At 40.2% G+C, this 19,813-nt stretch overlaps 1 protein-coding gene across 1 annotated transcript in view; it reads left to right on the forward strand.

Annotated features, from left to right (window-relative positions):
- Positions 1-397: 397 nt before the first annotated feature.
- Positions 398-19,813, forward strand: part of CDH13 (cadherin 13) — a 483,658-nt gene continuing 464,242 nt past the window's right edge. Inside the window, exons 1-3 of the mRNA XM_086620685.1 lie at positions 398-492; positions 9,488-9,499; positions 13,841-13,879. Of these exons, the coding sequence (XP_086476811.1) occupies positions 398-492; positions 9,488-9,499; positions 13,841-13,879 (146 nt within the window). The remainder of the gene's footprint in view (positions 493-9,487; positions 9,500-13,840; positions 13,880-19,813) is intronic.

Here is a 19,813-nt window from a genome sequence, read left to right on the forward strand (position 1 = left end):
TATACATTGCTTGAATTACTGTTGAAAGATGCAAGATCTCTGCTATAAGCCAGTTTCTAGGAATGTAGAATCTCATAGTTCCTTGATTTACAATTACAACAGATTCGCTGTGTGATATATAGCATTTTTTTGTTTCCCTTCAGGAAGGGTGGTGGGGGGAATCTTTCAAGTGTCTCGGTAGCAGCTGCAGCAGCAATATTTTCTGTCATATCAAATGCTGCAACTTTGATTTGCCTCTTTCCTCTCTGGCTTTTGCCGGGTAGCAGGCTTAGAGACCGTTATAGGCAGCTGACATTATTTATTGCCTTTTTTTTTTTTTTAAAAAAAGGGAGGAATATGGAGGAAAAATAAAATCAGACCGTGCAAAAGGTTTCCTTTCCCTGTATTCTCTTGATAGATGTGTAATACTCTGTTAGTGACTTGCTGTGTAGCCTTTCTCTTATTAAATGTAATAGATCCCCCTCTGCCAGAAAGCAGAGGAAAAAACACCCAGCCTTAAAAACACGGAGCTGCTGAAGCCCCGCTGCCGCTGTCTGTCAAAGCGAAGGGACTCGCTGGGGTTTGACTTCTCCATACCTCCTGGCTGCTCTTTTCCTCCCGCTGCTGTTCCAGGGCTCACTTTTTGGAAGCTCTGGGGAGGTTTGAAAATCCTTTGTTATCGTCCAGCTTAAACGCATCCTTCCTTCTTTTGTCTTAGGAGTTCAGTAAACTCTCGCATTTAGTGACAGTGACACTGGCATCCTGTGCACTGAGTAGAGATAAAAGTTAATTCCTTTTTGACTTTGTTAACCCTTAAGGGGTTGGTAGGTTTTAAAGCGTCAAACTACTGCTTGGGACGCTGAGTCTGTGCACTCGTGTTTGGGTAACTGCGATCTCCAGGAGGTGTTCAGGCTGCTTTTTCAAGATAGGGTAGGGAGAAAAATGGGTGAGGGATCACTGTTGGGAGAGCTTTATCCCTGAGAGGAGATACATCAAGAGTGTGTAAGTAGGAAGCAGTAGGGTGAGCTGAATGTATGTTGCGGGTCAAGGCTATGGTATTTGAGTCCTGGCTTCCCCTGATAAGGAGTAAAAACATTAATGTGGGTTGCTGAAGTTACCGGGATAGTAAGAGACTCGATGGCTGGGGACTCATGAGCAAGCACACAGGCATTTGGCTGGGTTCAGGATAATAATCCTGCTTCAGGGAGTGTAACAAATGAAAGCAGCTGCTTTGGGCCATAGGTATGGTGTCTGAATGCACTGGTGAAGGATGAGTTTGAGGAGTGGGAACAGCATCTGCTGGGGACACACGGAGTTTCTTGTAGGGCCTCCCTATGAGCCCGGGCTGAGGCTGGGAGGGCTGGGCAGAGGGCAGCTCTGCTGGGACTACTGCAGGAGTGGGCAAGCTGTGCTCTTGGGGAGAGCTGGAGGGCTCTCTGATGGGCTGGGGATGCCCAAAGGGCTCCTGGGGAGGAGAAGTTGTCAAAGTGGGCTGAGATCCAGCCTGGACTGGCAAAGCTGCTAGTGGGAGGCAATGCTTGGGGAGCAGAGGGGCTGGGGGGAGAGGGCACAGGCAGTGTAAAGGTAACCTGTGGATATACTGAGCTGGTGGTCCTTCACCTTGGACTTGAGACCTGCCATCTGGACTGCAGTTTGTTTGGCTTTCTCTGTGTTTTCAGTTCCTTTATTGTCCATCTTTTTAGCACACTACTAAATTAATTGGCTTGAGTTTGATTTTTCTTTAGCAGTCCCTTGCAGGGAAAGCAGTATGTGTATGATAGAGGAGGATGGACTTCTAAGGCCTATTAAACCACATAGCTGGCATCTTTAACATCAGTAACTACTTAAAATCTGACAAGGTGCAGAACACCTGATTCTGAAAACAACTGTGTGCTTTATTGATAACTTTCAGCAATACTTCAGGGTTTCTTCTCTTGCTGGGCTGAGATGGGTTCAAGTATACTGCAGGGCTGAGCTTGTGGTGCTTTAGTATAGGGTTGTATTTAGGTCCTTAAACTGCACCCCACCTTCTTTATTAGCATATGTAGCTTCATCTGACAATGTCTCTACCTGGTGATTTAATACATCTCCAAGTTTACTTTATAGCTCATGTCTAAGAATTAATGAATTAGGATATTATAAGGAAGTGTACATAAATCTAAATTCAGGTATAAGGTGGTTGGGTATTGGCAGGTTAAAGCATGAACTGAAGGTGATGACATGGTAGAGGAGGAAAAGGGAGTTACTGAAATGCTGTTTGGCTTTTCTCTTTGACACACCACATGCACAACTTTCATGTGACAGGAAGGGTAAACAGAAGAATGTGAGAAACAACATATTAAACAAATGAAACCATCTGGCTGTGTAGTGGTTATGAAAAAAATACCAAAATGTTACAAGTTTTCTTTTTTCTCCTCTAGCAGTAGTAATAATGCCTCATATACTACAATGCTAGTGGAACCTGCAAAGTTCAGTTTTGATAAAATGATTTTGAAGCAATAGCAATCTAGTAATGCAATACTTTCTGTGGAAGCAGAAGAATAACTTCATTTCAAAGTAACCATAGCAAAGTTTACAGGGTAGAAAAAAAGTTTGAGGAAATACTTATGTTCATAAGAACATGAACTGAAAAAGTGCTTATTTTTAATTAAAAGATCATTTCTAAAACTAGTAACTCTGGTTTTGTGTTTTCTTGTTCTGCATATAATTCAACTGCATTTGTTAAACATGTTAAAATAAAAGCCTTTTGAGGCATTAAAAGGATGGGTGATTGCTTTTTCAGCCCATTAAGTAGGTTTGTAAAAGTTGTGGTAAACAGGTGGGTGATAAATGAATTTTTTCTTTTGCAAAGATTTACACTACTACCAACTGTCCCGTGTTCATCAAGAAGAACACTGAATATTAGCTGCAATAGCTGAGGAAGATATGTTTCAAGTAATTTTTAATTCACAATCACCTTTAAAACTAGAAAGCATATCTATACTATACAGCTTTATTGATCTGAAGCTGACAATAAAAACTAAATGTAGCTGGTAGCTTGTGCAGTTTTTATATATAATGTACACTAAGCAGTAAATGCATACAGATTTTTAAATCTATCAAATCAGAGTGGTTCTTATGTTTTTTCCCAAAGGATGCTTTCTAAGGCCTATATACAAAATATTTGATTTAAACCAAAAGTTTTTTACAGGCTTGCTTTTGTATGCTATGAGTTTCAGGCAGACAGACAAATCAACATAAAATTGTAAGTAAAGCTTATAAGATGAGGAAAATCCTTTTTTGATAGCTTTAACAATAACTGTCATGTTTTACTGGGTTGCAACTAAGTCAATTGGAAAAAAGTATAGATTTCACAAGCTTGTCATTGCAGTGAATAGAGAAAATTAGTCCTAAAACTGTTTCCCAAAATGCATAGCCCACCCTGCTGCATTCCTAAGCTTTTATTTTTACAAATTTCTCCAGAAGAGGGCTCCATGCACAGCTCAAAAGTAGGCACCACGGATTAAAAGAAATAAATTTAGCAGCTTCAGGAAAAACAAAAATCTTGCTCACACAAACTCTGATATAACATTAAAGATTATGTTCAAATTCTGACCAAGCATTTCGATGTTGTATCATGTTGCTGTAGGTCTTATTTTGTTTAAGACTGCTTATTATTTGAGAATTCTAGAGGAAAAAGTCTTATCTCTCTAAAAATGCTTTAAAAATGTCAAACTCAATTGCTGATTATTATGTATAATTGTTTGTACTGATAAGCATTTTGTGAGCAGGCTGACGCTTACTCCTTACGGTTTCAGGCTACTGTTTTTGGTTACGCAGTCAGAAAGATCCTCCGCTTACATATCTCATCCAAAAGATGGTGTCTCCCAAAACACAGAACCCTCCCAGCAGTCATGCTGTGCAATTTGTCAAACGCTACCTTGGAGGGAGGTTGGCCCCTTGTGAATTAGTATGACTTTAGGCAACAGCTCTAACCTTTTAAAGATATTCTTCCATGGGACCTGACCAGACTCCTTACTGCCAAGCAAGGGATGTTTGTTACAATAGATGAGTGGAAACTGGTCATGAAAATGCTGTTGGAGTTGCAGCGTTACAATTAAACCTACTTGGCTGTCTACTACTTGAGACTTTATCTTTCAATTTAAGATGTAGCTCAGGCAATACCTTGGGAGGTGGTTCCTGTTTCTGATGATCAAAAATTAAAAAAGGTTATTCTACCACATACAATATCTTTGTGGTGATCCATTGGGGGTTATTGACTTGATTTGTAGTGACTTTTCAGCTAGGAAACAAGTATTTCTAAAAGGTATCTCAGTAGACCAGTGAGATGGGAACTATTAGAACTACATAGATAGCAACAGTGGTGCCTGTTCGAGAAGACATGGAGTTCTGCCTTTCATTTTCTTCCTGTTTGTTGTTAGATAAGTAGGCCCTTTGCATTCTATTAATATGTAAGGACAAGCTAGATAACAGAGCTGTTACTGTTGTGACTCCAGCAGTTATGCGGGAAGAATATATCTCTAATCGTCAGCTGCTGGGCTATATGAATGTGCTGTGTGTCAGGATTTTGGCCTCAGGTTTCAGGGTTCCTTTGGGACTTGAGGCAGAAATGTGAGGTTAGTGGGTTTTTTAATTGTTTCATGGAGATAATTTCTTAATTCTGCCTTTGACAGGTACAAGCAACAAATTCCCTTTTTTGTGTATCACTAGTATTCTAGCCAGCAAAGCTTCGTCTGTGCAGGCAAAAAGACAAATCTGCCATGTCCACTGGGGAGGAGAGACAGAATGAGAGGGATTTATCATCCTTAGGAGACTAAGTGGGCTATAGCTCTTCCCAGTTAACTCTGGATGATATTAGTGGGTTCTTGATCATGGCCATATGGTTGCACTGTGCCCTGCCCAAATCACCAGATGGATGGGACCAGCCCAGATGGGAGACTGTTTTTTTTCTGTCACTTCATGTGTCCTGCAGCTAGTGCAATGTTAGTGTATACAAATCAGTAGGTTATTAAATGCCAAAGAGGAGTGAAAAATGTTTGCTTTATTAGCCACTGTGTCATTATTCAAAGATCTTGGAAATTGCCCACTGCTTTTTTTAATGTTGTGAATGTGGACTCTATTCTCTGCCAAACAGAAGCATCTAATTCTTTGAAAGCCTCACTCTTTTGTATGAAGGGAACTCATTCCACTTCTAACTTATCCAGTATTCTATGTTTTTGCACCATTACTTTTCTTGGCTAAAGAAAAAAGGAGACATTCAAGATTTGGTTTGATGGAGCTGGTTAAAACAGTTCTAAGAACAGTCTAAAATAAATGAGCTATTAGGAGTGGAGTGGGGTGAATCTTTTCAGCATACAGCGGTTTATCAGTATTTCTAACCACTTGGAAAAGCTGACTAAGGTGTTTAAATAACTTCTGATATGTATGAATATCCATGTACGGATGTCTGATTTGGTACCTTTGAACCTTGTTTTTAGGGAGCTGAACATCCACCTTCAAACTTTGAAGTGCCTCAAAATTGGGCACTCATATGCAACTCTCTAGAATGAATAAGTTTTTATTGCCTAAGGTTTCTCAGACTCCATTTGATAAAGATTCTACTCCTCAAACTATCATTTATTAGAAAAAAAACTCCACTAATAATAGCTATCTCTTTCAGTCTAAACACTTTTGTTCTCCTGCTGTGAACAACTAATGTTTAATTCCTTATGGATAATGGCAATGTATATATTTCAAAAAGCTAATATTTAATTCCCAAGGACTTTTCAGTCTGGTATGTAATGAAGAGCAAATAATTCTTGTGTATATGAAGGCTGTGTTAATAGGAGTACCGATAGAAAGTGTGTTTCCAAAAGTTTGAAGAAGTTTTCGGTGAACAAGTCATTGTGGCAGGTGGACCTTGTGGTCCTCGTGCATGAGGAGGACTCAATATGCTGAAAACCACAGGTTCTGGACTGTTAAGTTGTCACAGCACTTTTAATATGGCTGTATGCAAAGAAATATGTATATAGATGGAACACATCACAGGTTTACAACTTGAATTTAAGGCATAAGAGACTTACTTGCAAAGATCTATATCTGTAAGCTTTTCTCAGCTATTACTACTTGTGTGCTGAAGACTACTGTTGAGGGTTACCCTCTCTTCCTCCTCTGAGATATCTTAAGTGTGAGTGCTCCTCTATCTGCTCCAGGGCAAAGTTGGCAAGCTTGGCTGGAAACACAGCTGGAGGAGTACTGATTCTGCACAGAAATGGCTGAATGCCACATGGACAGTAACACATCTGTGGCAGAGGGAGAAGTTAGTCATCCTCTTTCTCACGTTGCTTCGGATCAGTCTATAAAACTGTTAGTACATTGAGTTTTGTTTGAATTGCAATGGAGCAAAAAACCATGTTACAACAGAATTATTGCACTGACAATTGGCTCATCTGCTTTATAGACACTTAGTCTATTTCTTCTCATTGTCTTGGAATAACCTGGAAATGCAAGAAGGGCTTCTGTGCAAACTATCTTTAAAGAAGACCCTAAGTCAAATGTAAGGGACTTTGAACCCCAAACAGTAAAATAAAAGCTGGCAACTCTCTGTGGAGTCACTGTATAAAGGCAGAAATTCTAAGCTGCTGTAAATTCCTCTGAATCCACTAGGGAGCTGTCCTGGCATGCATGAGTTTGGAGTATGATCCATGGCTTGTATAGACACCATACAAGGACAAAGCAGGGGGGAAATCATGTAAAGCTGCCCCTTCCTCAGCCTATTACAGTTTCCTTGATGCAAGATGGTCTTTGATATTTTAACGTGTCTGTCATATTTTAACTTTGAGCCAACAGTTGGTAGCTGCTTGGGAACAGAGAATACCGTGGGAACTGTTTCCAAGATCTTACGTATTCCTGTAGACAAGTACCGGCTTTGAGTTTCCATATTGCCAAATAAGGTATATTTATATGTTTGTCTAGAGACAGCCCTCTGCTTTCCCTGAGGAACCATGTTTTATCAGACAATGAACAACTATATCAAAATGTGAGAGCTGAGCATAGCACTGCTCTATAGTTGACAAAGCAGGAAATCCAGAGCATCTGGTACTTTGCTCCTGAAGTGAAAGGAGATGGAATTAGTTGTTAGAATTGGATGGGCATTTCCCTCCCCATTAAACCCGTTGTTTCAGAGCTGTTTCAGAGGAAGCTGAGCAACTCCAACCATGCTGCGCAGCAGGAATGGATCTCTCAGCTGCACGTTTGAGCTGTTCAGTACAGTTAGACAACTGGCCAAATTGAAAGGTGTTCAGTTTGACCTTCTGCCAAGATAAGATAACTGGTCTTGCAAGTGCCAGGAAGTCATGGATATTATCTACCATCCTTATTCAGGTGAAATGCAAAATGAAAAACCTGCGGTAAAGATAAATGAGAGTTAAATTAAAATAGGACAGTACATAAAACTCAGTTTTGATTTCTGGGCGTTTGCCTGAAGGTTGTATTGTGTGTCAGGCTAAGTGGTTTTATTCCTTTCCAAAGTGTCTCTTGTTTTCATAATTCATGATCTGGTTGAACTATCTGGACTCTGAACTCCATAAATCTTGATTTATGAATATCAATAATCCTATCCATTTACTGATGTACAGCTCTGACCTAAACACTAAAGTAGTTAGGCCCATATTTGATCACCTTTCCTTAATATGTGGCGATATCGTTGCAGATGATGTTATTCAGTGAGACAACAATGTAAGGATGGTCACTAAAGCCTAGCAGTAATGGGAAGTATACCTTATTGCACCCACTTACACTTCAGAAATAGATAAGGATCTGACACTTGCTTCTCTTTTTGGAATCATTATTTTCTTCTAATGCTTTTAGTTAAAAGATCTCATTTAAAAATTTTAAGTATACGATCTCCAGTTTTAAATGTCATCGGTAGTTTTCCCTAATTGTTGGATCTATGCAGTTTAGTTATTAATGCAGAAGTGTGGCATTCTGTGTGGTGAGGATATTGATTATTGCAATCTCACACAACAGCAGCTCTTTAGATGATAATTTTGGATACAAAATGTTATCAGGAAATAGGGATGCTGGGAATAAATCATGAAACTTTTGTATCTTGTGGAAATGACTTCTGGTCTTGCATGTCTTTCAACTTCAGTTTTCTGAGTTTGCAATAGCAAAACACTATTGCTCACTCTAATATGGGAGCATGTCTCCAGTGGACATGGACTGATTGTGTTTCCCCCCCTCTTTGTGTTATTGAGGTGAAGGATGGTTAGTATCAATGCCATGTGCGTTTCTACTGTGCACCTGTTGGGAGGCTTATATGGCTTCTATTACTGTTATATCTGAGTACCCTGTAAATGGTAATGAATTTATCCTTGCTTCCCTAAAATAAATGCTGAGTTACGACAGGAACATTATTCTGAAATGGGAGACAGCCTCCAACATCTGCCTGTTTCAGTGACTTTAGTTCTATTATCTTAGTTGAGTAATGATGGAGGCTGCTGTCACTTTTGCTGGTGGTGTTGATTCAGGAGTGACAGTTCATTGTACTAGAGAAAGATTAATTCTGATTGGACGGAGCCCAGAATAAATTCAGTCTTTAAGCCAATCAGAAGCTGGTGTATATAATAATGCAGCTCAACTTTCAAGAATATAATTAGTTATGATCTGCCAAAGACTGCCTCTCTCTGTACAGCTAGTATTTTGTGTATAGAGGAAACTAAGAAGAGAAAATGTTTAGCTAATCGTAACTGCACAGAGTTCTTTAAGGCATAAGGAAATGGAGGGTACTTGTTACAACTGGTGTTTTTGTGATGGCTGCTGGCAAAATGATCAGTTGGAGCAGAGGAGGAGGAGGCGGCTGGCAGTGCTATATATACCCACAGCATCTGAGACCAAAACAGTTTGGGGTAGAAGACAAGGGCAGATAACACACAACCAACTATACAGTGGGAACATCCAGCACCACTCCTCTACCCAAGCACGGGGAGCAGTGTGAGATGTAGTCTCAATGGCAGAATATTTCCTGCACTGCCTGTTCACTGATAAAAGTTCCCATCTTCCTTCCTTTCCTCAGACTGCAGGAGGTAGATCTACCAAAAGCTTGGGTTCCTCTGCTAGGAGGTGAGCTGCCTAGTCAGGAATGTTCCACTACTCTGTCACACTTCTGGAAGTGTGGTGATATTGTCCTAAAGTGTCACTATTAGTGAGTTGCACCTAAATGTTTGAATTCCTGGGAGGATGATGGCACAGGGATGGACAATTGGTTACAAGCCCAAACCATGAGAATTTGTAGGCTTGTATTGACTATGGAAAGCTAATCTCTGGCTTTGTGGAACAGCTGCCTCTTCCTGTGTGGTTATATCCCTCTGAAATGAGAATTCAATCTTCTTACACTTACTTTCCAAGATTCAAAGCTTTTGTTCCTTCAGGAGTCAAAGCCAAGCTGCACAGAACCTGTTTCTTGCTGTGCATGGGAAATAAACACTGATTGTGGGTGGCTGAAGGAGTTTAGCCAAAACAGAAACAGACTTGGTTGTCTGTCATAGCTCATGTTGAACCTGAACAAAATCATTTTTCCTACTTGTTCTCGACTTCTGATTTCTGCGTGCTCTGTGTTTGTGGAGTCTAGCTGGGATGTGAAGGAAGAAAAAGCAATCATGCACAGCACGAGTGGTTCTCTGTGCCTTACCTCCAGGCTGACTGGAAGCATCAGTGTTCCTGTAATTTCCTTGTTCAAATTACTTTTTTGAGCAGATGAAGTGGAACAGAGAAGAAATTCAGATAGTCTGAGTGCTTTTAGTTTTTCTACTCAAACTTTCTTCCAGAACTTCTAGTGTTGCGGGAAAGGATGAATACTTTTTGCTACTGTGTTTTAACTTCTCTTAGATGGAATTCAACAGGCCCTTTTGCAAAGTCCATCCCTGTTTTTGCTGCTTATAGGTGTTGTTCTTTTGGTGATAGATAAGATGGGGATTTTCCTGCAGCATGAGGAAAACCAGACACACACCTAAGGAGTCTCATTCCTTTAGTGTTTTACATAGGTCCTGGCTGTTTTCACTGGGTAATCTGCAGGTCACCTAGAGTTAGTGCAGTGTTAAACTCTCACCTTTCGCTAGTGAAACACACTAGTACGAACAGTACAATGTTCATAGTTGCCTATGTGGCCCCAATCTTGTGCATTTCTTGGTATGTTCGTATTACCTTTCTCCTTTCTCCCTCAGTCCCCTAAGGCAGTGTAGTTCTATCTGTATGTGTGGAAAAGAATTTAATTTGGCTGGCCCGTTAATGGTTTTAAGTTGGTGATCTCTTAGAGCCAGAAGCTCTGGGATAGTTATTTAGTAATAAACATGCTGACATAGCTGTTGAATTCCTTGTCTCTTTTCTTGGCTGTCTGGGGAATACAAGAAAGGAGATCAGACCTTAACACACAAAAATGGAAGGGAAAAAAAAACAAGGGGAAAAAGAAATACAAAATGGTATTCAGTGTCCTGTAAATTTTTGCAGCTGTTAGGATTTGGCAAGTAGCCTTTTATATTTGTGATACAGTTAACAGGTGTATACAGGAATGGAGTGCAGCATCTAGACTGATTCTGCTTGATTTCCACATCTTCATTTACACACGATCTTACCTGACAATTTAGCCTGACACCCGTATCCAGAGCTCTTGCTTATATCTGGATCTGAAGTTGTTGACATCAGTAAACAGTAGTACTGCCAGTAGTGCCTCTGGTTTAGGCACATTTGTGTGTGTATCAGCATACTGTTTTACAAGAGGCAGGAAATTTAATCCTTTGTAAAACTTTGTATCTGTTTCCAGCATTCATTAGCTGCCCAGCTGCAGAGCTCTCCTCTTCTACGTTTTATGTTTTGATGGGATTCTTTTATTATTGTTTACTGTATGTCTTAATGGACAATATTTATCTCTGTCTGCTGCTTTGACATTGTTGTGTTTATGATCATTAAATTCGTTCTACTGATGCTTTGGGAAACTTGTTACCACACAGATGAAATAAAACTTAGGAGATGCCTATCCCTAATTGGCTAGTTGGCTGGGGAGGAATGGGAAGGGAGACAACAGAACAAACTGGGTACAAGGTGTGAGTCCAAACAAGCCTTTGTTGCAGGAAAGCACATTGCAGTTTGTTTTGAAACTGTTTGCATGTTACTACTTTAAATGTCTGAAATGATTTTATATATCAGAAAGGTTGCTTCCCTTACATTCTTTTTAACTGCGTACTGGTGGAAGTGAGTATGTCCTAGAGAAAATGGAAAGGTAGGAAAGGGCCAGAGAACCTGGAGGGGAGGGACAACTCTATTATGGCTTTCCAGCAATAAATATGAAGAAAGTTAGATACCAAGAAAAGCTAGACAATGTCTTGCTGAAATGAATATTATGGGCCAGCTGCTATGAGAGAGAAATGCTCCTAAGTTTTATCAGATATTATGTTACTTCCCTCCCCCTACCACTCCTGCTAACATATAATTTCACAGGCTTATTCCCTTTCTCTTACTTTTTTGACATCTCTTAGAGGCCAGCTGAAAAGCAAAGATTAAAGGGAAGACAACCTGACTTCAGGCACATTTGCAAACTAGCTGTTAGTTTTAGAAACAACCCTCCCCTGACAACTGAGCATACAATTCATGTACAATGGATCTACTTTTGACACTGTATTTCTGACGTGTTCGCACGACTCGTGGTTCATCTGGCAGTGCTTGAGTTTAAGCACTGATAAAGAGAACACAGCAGAGGGCAAATACATTTGACCTTTCAAAACATTGAAAAGAAAACAAAAATAGAAAAATAGTTACTTTGCAGTTTTTCCTTGTACATGTGTAATGACTGCAGGCAAACTAGCATTGCATTCTTATTTCAGCCTTGGGAGCCTGGGTGGCATAGAGGCTTCTAGGTCTGAGATTCACTGTTTTATACCTGATCTTCCCAGGACAGTGTGCGTGAGTTGGCCTGGCACTGGAGTAGATGTTCAAGTCAACTTTGATTTCTCCAGTTCGGGGGTTGGCCTGTAGTTCAGGTCTGCTGCATCCCAAAATCTTTACAGCTTGATAAGCTGTGCTTGTATAATTGGCATACTGGTCTCAGTTCACTTGCCTGATGGGCAGGAGTCTGTATTTTAAGTGTAAGTATTGCTGCAACTGTCACTTTAAATCAATAGTACCAATACAGAAGGCTCAGGCAGGTACCTGTAGAAGGTTTGTGCTGAAACCCTCAGGTAGCCACAACCCTGGTTAGCTTGGATGCAGCCTCCTCTTAATACTGAATGAAAATACTTCTCAATACAGCTTGAAGAAGCGAGTAATTCCAGGGATGCTCCATGGTGTAAAGACCTGTGTTCAGTTAGTGGTGCAGCGGGCTGTCTGCAGGGCTCAGCCTTGCCCTGGGCTAACCCTCCTAGAAGGGCTGGGGTTTTTAAATAGCAGTGTGGCTGAGTCAGGGGCATGCCATGCCACTGCTCCCCATGCCGTGACTGCGCCTGTTGTTCTGAACATGGCTCCAAATATGATGAGAACTGAAGATCCTCCCTCGTTTTCCTCGTAAAACTGTTGTTGATTTGTGAGCACATTCTTTCACTTTAAAAGCAGAGGAAGTACACGTGGTACATCTGTCCCAGCCTGCAAGCTACAAATGTACACAGTGTGCAGAATTTTGTGCCAGGTTCAGGGGGTAAGGGTAGGTTTTGAATGAAATGATCAGGGTATGTTTTTTCTCTTAAGCCTCTTTGGGGAAGGGAGGGAAGGCTATGCAGCACTGGGGATAGGGCTCTGAGCTGGTATTGCTACAACTATTTTTGGTATTTCTAAAGCTACTTTGCAGTTGGTGCACTGGAATTTAGATGTTTTTTGGGTCCGAAGCTGCTTAACTGTAAACAACAGCCCTTCCTTGATTTATTTGTACTACCCTGCTGCCTGTCATATGCCACTCAAATCCAGTGCAGCAGGGAGAAATATTTTTCCCTTCTCATTCCACTTTCTTATTTCCTGGTTCAGTGTGTAGTCGCCTTCTGTGGCTGTGGTTACATGAATTTTATTAATAGCAAATTTTGAGCAATCCGCTTAAATAATACTCAGAGTGTCTTTTAATTTGCCTATCTTCTGGACATTTGCTGTGAATTGAGCTATCTGATCAGCTGCCTACCTTAGAACCTGTAAACAAACCTCTCTGGTTTTGCTTAGTGCTACTGGTAAGGCTTCTTGCTGGACTGGAAGGTGCATAGTACTCACGCAGCCTAAAAAGGGAGGGAGACTAGAAAGCATGACTGCAGTTTAATAGGTGAAGAGCATCCTCTAAGGAAGGGATTCCTTGCTCTTCTGTCTTATTTTACAGCAAAGCGTTACTAAATATATAATTAGTCTCTAGATAAGCAACACTAGTTCATCAAACTTGCCATCTTTCTGATAAGCTTTTAACTGTTCCCTTCGAAGTTATGCTGCGTTTTGCTTAGTCTCCTTCTGGCCCAAGGCATTTTATTTGTGTGGCAGCCTTGTTTTGGCTGGACACGAGCAAGGCAGGGAGCTTGCTTAAGCAATAGCTATGGCTTTGTGTCCTTATGTTGAAGAGCTTTTTGAGCTTTGGCCTTTCCCTTGCCCAGCAAATTCTTTGTGGACTTTTTTTTTAGCCTTTTTCTTCAGACTGTACTGCTTCAGTAAGAATCTGAACTGTAAAGTGGTGCCTTTTCTCACGAGCCGCACGCAAAAGGCTGACCCTTGGCTTGAATATGAAGTTTAGTGTCAAACTTGTCCCATTACCAAATATAATGTAAACCTTGCTGACAAGGTTTCCAGGCAGCTGTGGCGATGTAGGCAGTGATGTGTCTGAATGCCAGAAGTAATTTCGGATCCTTGCATGAGGCACATGCACCAACAGGCCCAGAAGAAGGTTGTTTCTAGCTCTGTCCCTTGCCCAGTTTCCACATGGACACAGTCCCTTGAGCTGTGCCTTGCCTTGCAGTGCTTGGTTAGCACGCCTGGGGGTCAGAGCCCACCTCTGGCACCAGGGCATGGCTCCTGGCCCTGGCAGGGATAACTGCACTCACAGCACTTGGAGCTTTGCTTCTCTCTTAACAGCCTCATCCTTCTTGAGCATCTTGATTTCAAGTGTCTGCTGAAGCACTGTAAACAGATTTCCTTCGGTTCTGTGGCACTACATGCTGTGTTGCAATACGTTTTGTCTGCTTTAAAGCTGTTAGTGATTCATTAGTTTACAGTTCCAAAAACCAATTCCAAAGGGATCACTCATCTCCCTAGAGCAGTGGAGATATTTTCAAGCTGGCTACACAGTGCTATGGCAATGTTTCTGATACTTGCCTGGTTCAAATCATGTGGCAGTGATACTGCCAAAGGCTGCCAGTTCAGTGGAGGATTGCACACAGATTCCATGGGTGGGAACTTGCAATATTATTAGGCACAGCTAATAATAGTTCCTCTTGACTTCTGAAATGTCAGAATGGTCTTGGGAGTAACTGCACTTGGGAAAGCATTAACCTTTTCTTTGCTGCTAAGAGTAGTCCCTGATGTGTTCAACACTGCATTATGCTTGTGATACATAAAAGTAGTATACTGGAAACCAGGAATCTTAGTATACCTGTCTGTGAATTGACTGGTGTCAAGATCTTAGAGTTGCAGCATTAGTCTGGGGACCCATGACTGTCTTGTGTGTACAATGACTAGGAAGATGAGCAGCTGCTATCCAGAGATTCATAATGAGTATCCCTCTGCTTTGTTTTTCTCCTATGTAAAGGGCTTTGAAACCTAATAGTGAGAAATCTCTAGTGTACGACTAAAAAGTACGCTAACATAAAGAATCAAGTCTGTCTTTGAGAGCGGTCAGTACCTGTCTGACTGTCCTGCAGTTAGGTCTCCAGGGTTTCTGGAGTTTCTGAGTAAATCCCTCAGAACAGCTGGGTCTTCTGGCATGGAACAATAACTCTGCTTTGCAGAGAACTTCAGAAGTTTTTGATTGCTTTATGAACTAAATGAAACAAACAAACAAAAAATCTCTAAATGCTCTGTGGAACTAAGTTAATGCTCTTTCTTACACTAGTTGTTTATTTCTCTTTGCTGTCTAGTGCATCCAACAAGGTACCAGCAGTATGTCTCCAGCTGTAGGATTTACTGTAAGATTTTTATGGACTGCTGGAGACCAATCAGTAAAAGATTTTTATATGTTGGCTCCGGAGTGGCAGAAACTGATAAATTAAAAAAGCTATAAAAACGAGTTCATAGTCAAAAGATTCTAACATTTAGCAGAGTGAGAAATTACGCCATGAGCTTTTGTGTCCTTCTGGGAATATAACTAAAAGCATAGCTCCGAGGCAGATGAGCTGAGTCTCAAAAGATGCTGGACACTCGTCTCTTCTTGTGATTTGACTAAAGTTGTGGCACAGGCTTCTTGGGAATAGAACTGCATGGGAATTGCATGAAGCAAAGTCCTTAGTTGGAGAACAATGCAAATAGAGGAGAAAGGCAGATGACCTATATGCAGAGTCCCTCTTCTCAATTGCCTTTTACAGCTATTTCTTATAGTTAAGAACATCTGGTGAATGTATCTTTCAAGGCTGAATTGCATCACTGTAGGCTATGAACAGTCTTACATAATGAAGGGACCTCACTTTCTGTATGCCACTAGACCTCTAATTGTTATTGTCCTGACTTCTGTGAGAAGTTAGATGATAATATCTCTTAAGAGCAGGGAAAACTAAAGTACAAAGCAAGAAAGTAGCTTGTGTGAAGTCTTGTAAGAAGGTTAATAAGTAGATGCAGTCACTGCTCAGGAGCCTGAAGTCCCCATCAGTACACGTTGTCCCTGGTACTGAGAACCTGGAGCAACACACCTTGTTGGGGGGGAATCTTGGAAAGAGTCTTGCACTCTTTCTATGTATTAGAATTAAAACTTTAATTACAGTAGCTAGTTTGGATCTTAATTAAAAATCCATCCCTCCATTTCTGTAGTGCATCTAACTACCAACATTTAATCCTGTCTTAAAGATACGTTGCAGTCTTCTTGTGACAATGAAGATGTATTTTTAGTACACTTGGGGAATTGCTGTTAACAGAATGACTTCACCCGAAGGGGAAGCTTGACTGTTGTCATTTTGTTCTTGTTCAATAATTTAAAATACATCCTTGACACCAATGCTTTACTAAAAGTAAAATAAGATGGGGATCAATAGGTTTTTAAGAATATTTCCCTTCTTCCCCACCTGAGTGTGGCTGGTTTGTGGTTTTTCTCTCTCTTTTTTTTTTTTTTTTCCCTTCAGGAGTATGCTGTCGTTTGCCTGGCAACTTAATTTAAGTCTTGTTTGTGAGAATGTGAAGCAAGTTATGTTGCTTACAAATATGAGAATAAAAGCAAAAAAGATTTATCTTGTAGTAAGTTCTTTTATTCTTCCTGAATTTGCTACACCTCATGAATTAGAAGGTTGAGGTGATGATTATAAACACTGAAAAACATTTTATGTGGGGATCCATGTGAGTTCTAGAAGATGGATAACGGAGTCTTCTCTCATCTGCTCCTCACCATTGCTGAATAAATCCATCTTGCACAGACTCAGAAGTCGTCAGGCTGTCCTTCAAGTTCATCCTCCTTTGTCTTCCTGATAGATGTTAATGTACAAAGACATTCAAGGAATTATGAAATGAAATTGTAGGTATTCTTAGAGATGCAGTGTCACACAACTCAGTAGCACATGTGATGATTGCTGGATCTGTGTTTCTATCATGCTTTAAACTTGTTGAAGGAATTAGGTTCCTATTCTGTGTGCTGTCTGCAGTTAACTGTGATCAAAGAAAAGAGTGGAAGTGGTCTACTAGGAACGCTTCCCTCCTTCTGCATGGAAGAACAAATTACTCCAGTTTTCTCCTTCACTGGAATAATGTGTTCATCTACCTACTTCTGAGCTCAGTCAGCAACTCTTTTAGCAAATTATTGGCACAGACACTAAATTCTTCTCAGGTGGCTCAAAGTGCTGTGTAAGTCACTCTTTCCCATTGTTTGCAGTCTTAATCTGAGATGGTCTATGGAAGGAAACAGTGAGAAGTGTTGCGTGCCCAAGCTTTCCCACCTGACAGATTTGGTGATCTCCTTTCTGTGTGTGGTATCCTGTGCAGCCCAGAGATATTGTGTAACAATCTTTAGTGTCCTCAGTGAAATTTTAGCTAGGAGTCTTACATCAAATAATTTGCAGCTGTCTACTGCAAATGTATTTTTTTTTCCTTTATAGCGTGATTCAAAGTAGAGGTTAAACCTAATAGCTAAGAATTAGTTATCTGAATACTATTTCATCACTCCTGTATGTGAAACATTTAGTAAGAAACAAAGCAATATTGGCCCATATGAGTGATACAATTTAAATATGAATTTGGATTTGTGGCAGCTATTTGTGTATATTAGTTCAATACTAGAATCTTTTTTTCTTAGGCTTCTATGTTTTAGGTGACAAGCAGCATTTGAATTACAAGACCTTGAGAAGAAAAGCTTGGTTTCTAAACTCTGTCATCATTTTGGCATTATACTTGAGAGCAGTGCTTGTGATGTCACTTCTAAAAATCCAGGATGTATATCTGCTAAATATCAGTAACAGTTGAGCATATTGTTTATTTTTGGCTTTTAATATTTATAGTATTAACAGAAGATAAAAATCAGATTTTCTTTCTCTGAGAAGTCCTTATAACTCAATTAAGCTAGGATTTTGTAAATGAAACTATGATTTGAAAGAGGGTAAATGTCTTAGCTTTTAGGGAACATGCGTATATCTGAATGCCCTTGCTGTTTCTATAATTCCAATCACTGTAAGCTGTAAGACCATTCAAAATATTATCTAAGCACTGACAACATCCTCAGTGTTAGTATGATGCTTCAAAAAGAATCACAAATTTCTTTGCGATCCCTGCATTTGAGGACAAACCACCTAATTAACTGACCTGCCTGAAACATACGGTGTTGTGTTTCTGTTCATTAAGGCACAACAAATTGCAGAATTCAAATTTGCTTTTCTGGGAGCCAAAAGATCTGGTGAGAGAAGCGTTTCATGGTTGAGAGAGGAGATAAAGTGTAAACATACTAGGTGCCACAGCAAGAGAATATACGTGTGTGTATATACTAGATCAAATAATCATAGAATCATAGAACGGTTTGGGTTGGAAGGGACTTTAAAGATCATCCAGTTTCAACCCCCCTGCCATGGGCAGGGACACCCTCCACTACACCAGGTTGCTCAAAGCCTCATCCACCTGGCCATGAACACTTCCAGGGATGGGGCATCTACAACTTCTCTGGACAACCTGTTCCAGTTGTAGATATATATGTGTGTGTATATATGCATATGCAAAAGTATGTATGAATACATGTAGGATCATATAGACAACATAGGTCAGGGAAAAGCAAAGCTAAGCTTTGCTAAGCTTTACGGGTTTTGTCGTGTTGCAATGTTTTTTTATTCCCAAAGGTAATGCGTGGTTTGTAATTTATTATTCTCTTAAGTTATATTCATGCCTTAAACTTAAGTCCAATTCTTTTAAGTTCAGAAGCTTCAGTTTGTCCTTAACTTCAAATTCCTCTGAGTTGAGTCTGAGATAGCATATAAAATCCAGCCAGAACACAGTCATGACTTTTATGTTTTGAACTTCTGTGTATTTTTGAACACACTCAAACTCACGTTACTGGTATGAAAGCAAGTGCTCAAATAAGCTGTTCTGAAGAGCAAGGATTGAATGTCTTTGTCTTCAAAGTAACCTGGTCCAGCTGCAGAGTAGGCTTGCGGGTTTCTGCTTGCTGCATTCGTGCAGTGAAAGCAGTGATAAAGAAACAGCAACTGTGAACCAGAAATGCACATGGGGTAGTTTGAAGCACTGGCCTATTAGAAGTACAAATAAAGACTTACCAGGTTTCACAGCCTTTAAAATGTCTGGTTGTTACCCTAAGGAGCATTGTTGAGGACCATGTGGATTCTTTCCTTCCTGTACAGTTCTAGCAGGCTGGATCTGATCGCTTTTAACCACAAGTGCTCCCTGCCTAAACATGCAGCCTCACCGAGTGATTTCTTATCTGGACAAGTATAACTCATGTGGGTTATAGCCAGTAGGGTTTGGGTCTGTGTAAACCATTAGGGCTGTCACGTTAAGATTCTGGAAATATTTGTTCCCAAGAGAATACTGATGTGATGTTAAAAAAGAGCCTGAAAGTGAACTGTTAAAATATCTGCAGACCTTAGAGATGCATCAGGTATAACTATATGTAGAGCAAATTAGAGTAGGCTACAAAATGGTGGTTTTACTTTCCCTTGTGGTGTGATGCTATAGCAGAGAATTGTGTATAAAGGGAGAAACAGAATGTGTTTCCTTTTTTTCTCCTTCTTTTAGATACAGTGACATGTCCTAATTTAGACCTAATTTTTATTCCTGTAACATTACTTGTAATAACGTCTGAAGTCCTCAGAATTAATTTGACTGGAAAAATTCCAGAAGGACTTTCAATTTTTCTCATTAAAAACATTATAGATGTCTTAATTAGGCACTGTTATTAATGGTAACATTACTCAATTTAGAACTACGCACTTAAGATGTGGTTACCTCTAGCATGATTAGTCAGAGAAGCTCTGCCACGCAAGGATGCACACTAGAATTTTGAACAGTTAAATATTTAGAGCCAGATGCTCAGCTGTGTAAATTGTGTGGCTACTGCGACCTCAGTGGAGCTAGACTAGTATACATTAACTGAGGGTTTGATATCTAAAGTTATAAATAATAATTTCTGGCTGATCTCCCTCACTATTTCTCCTTTTCCTTTCTAGTGCTTGCTCATTTTTCTCTAAATTATGTACTTATGGTGGAATAATTTCAT

This window comes from Tauraco erythrolophus, chromosome 15, assembly GCF_009769465.1.
Source record: "Tauraco erythrolophus isolate bTauEry1 chromosome 15, bTauEry1.pri, whole genome shotgun sequence".
NCBI lineage: Eukaryota > Metazoa > Chordata > Aves > Musophagiformes > Musophagidae > Tauraco > Tauraco erythrolophus.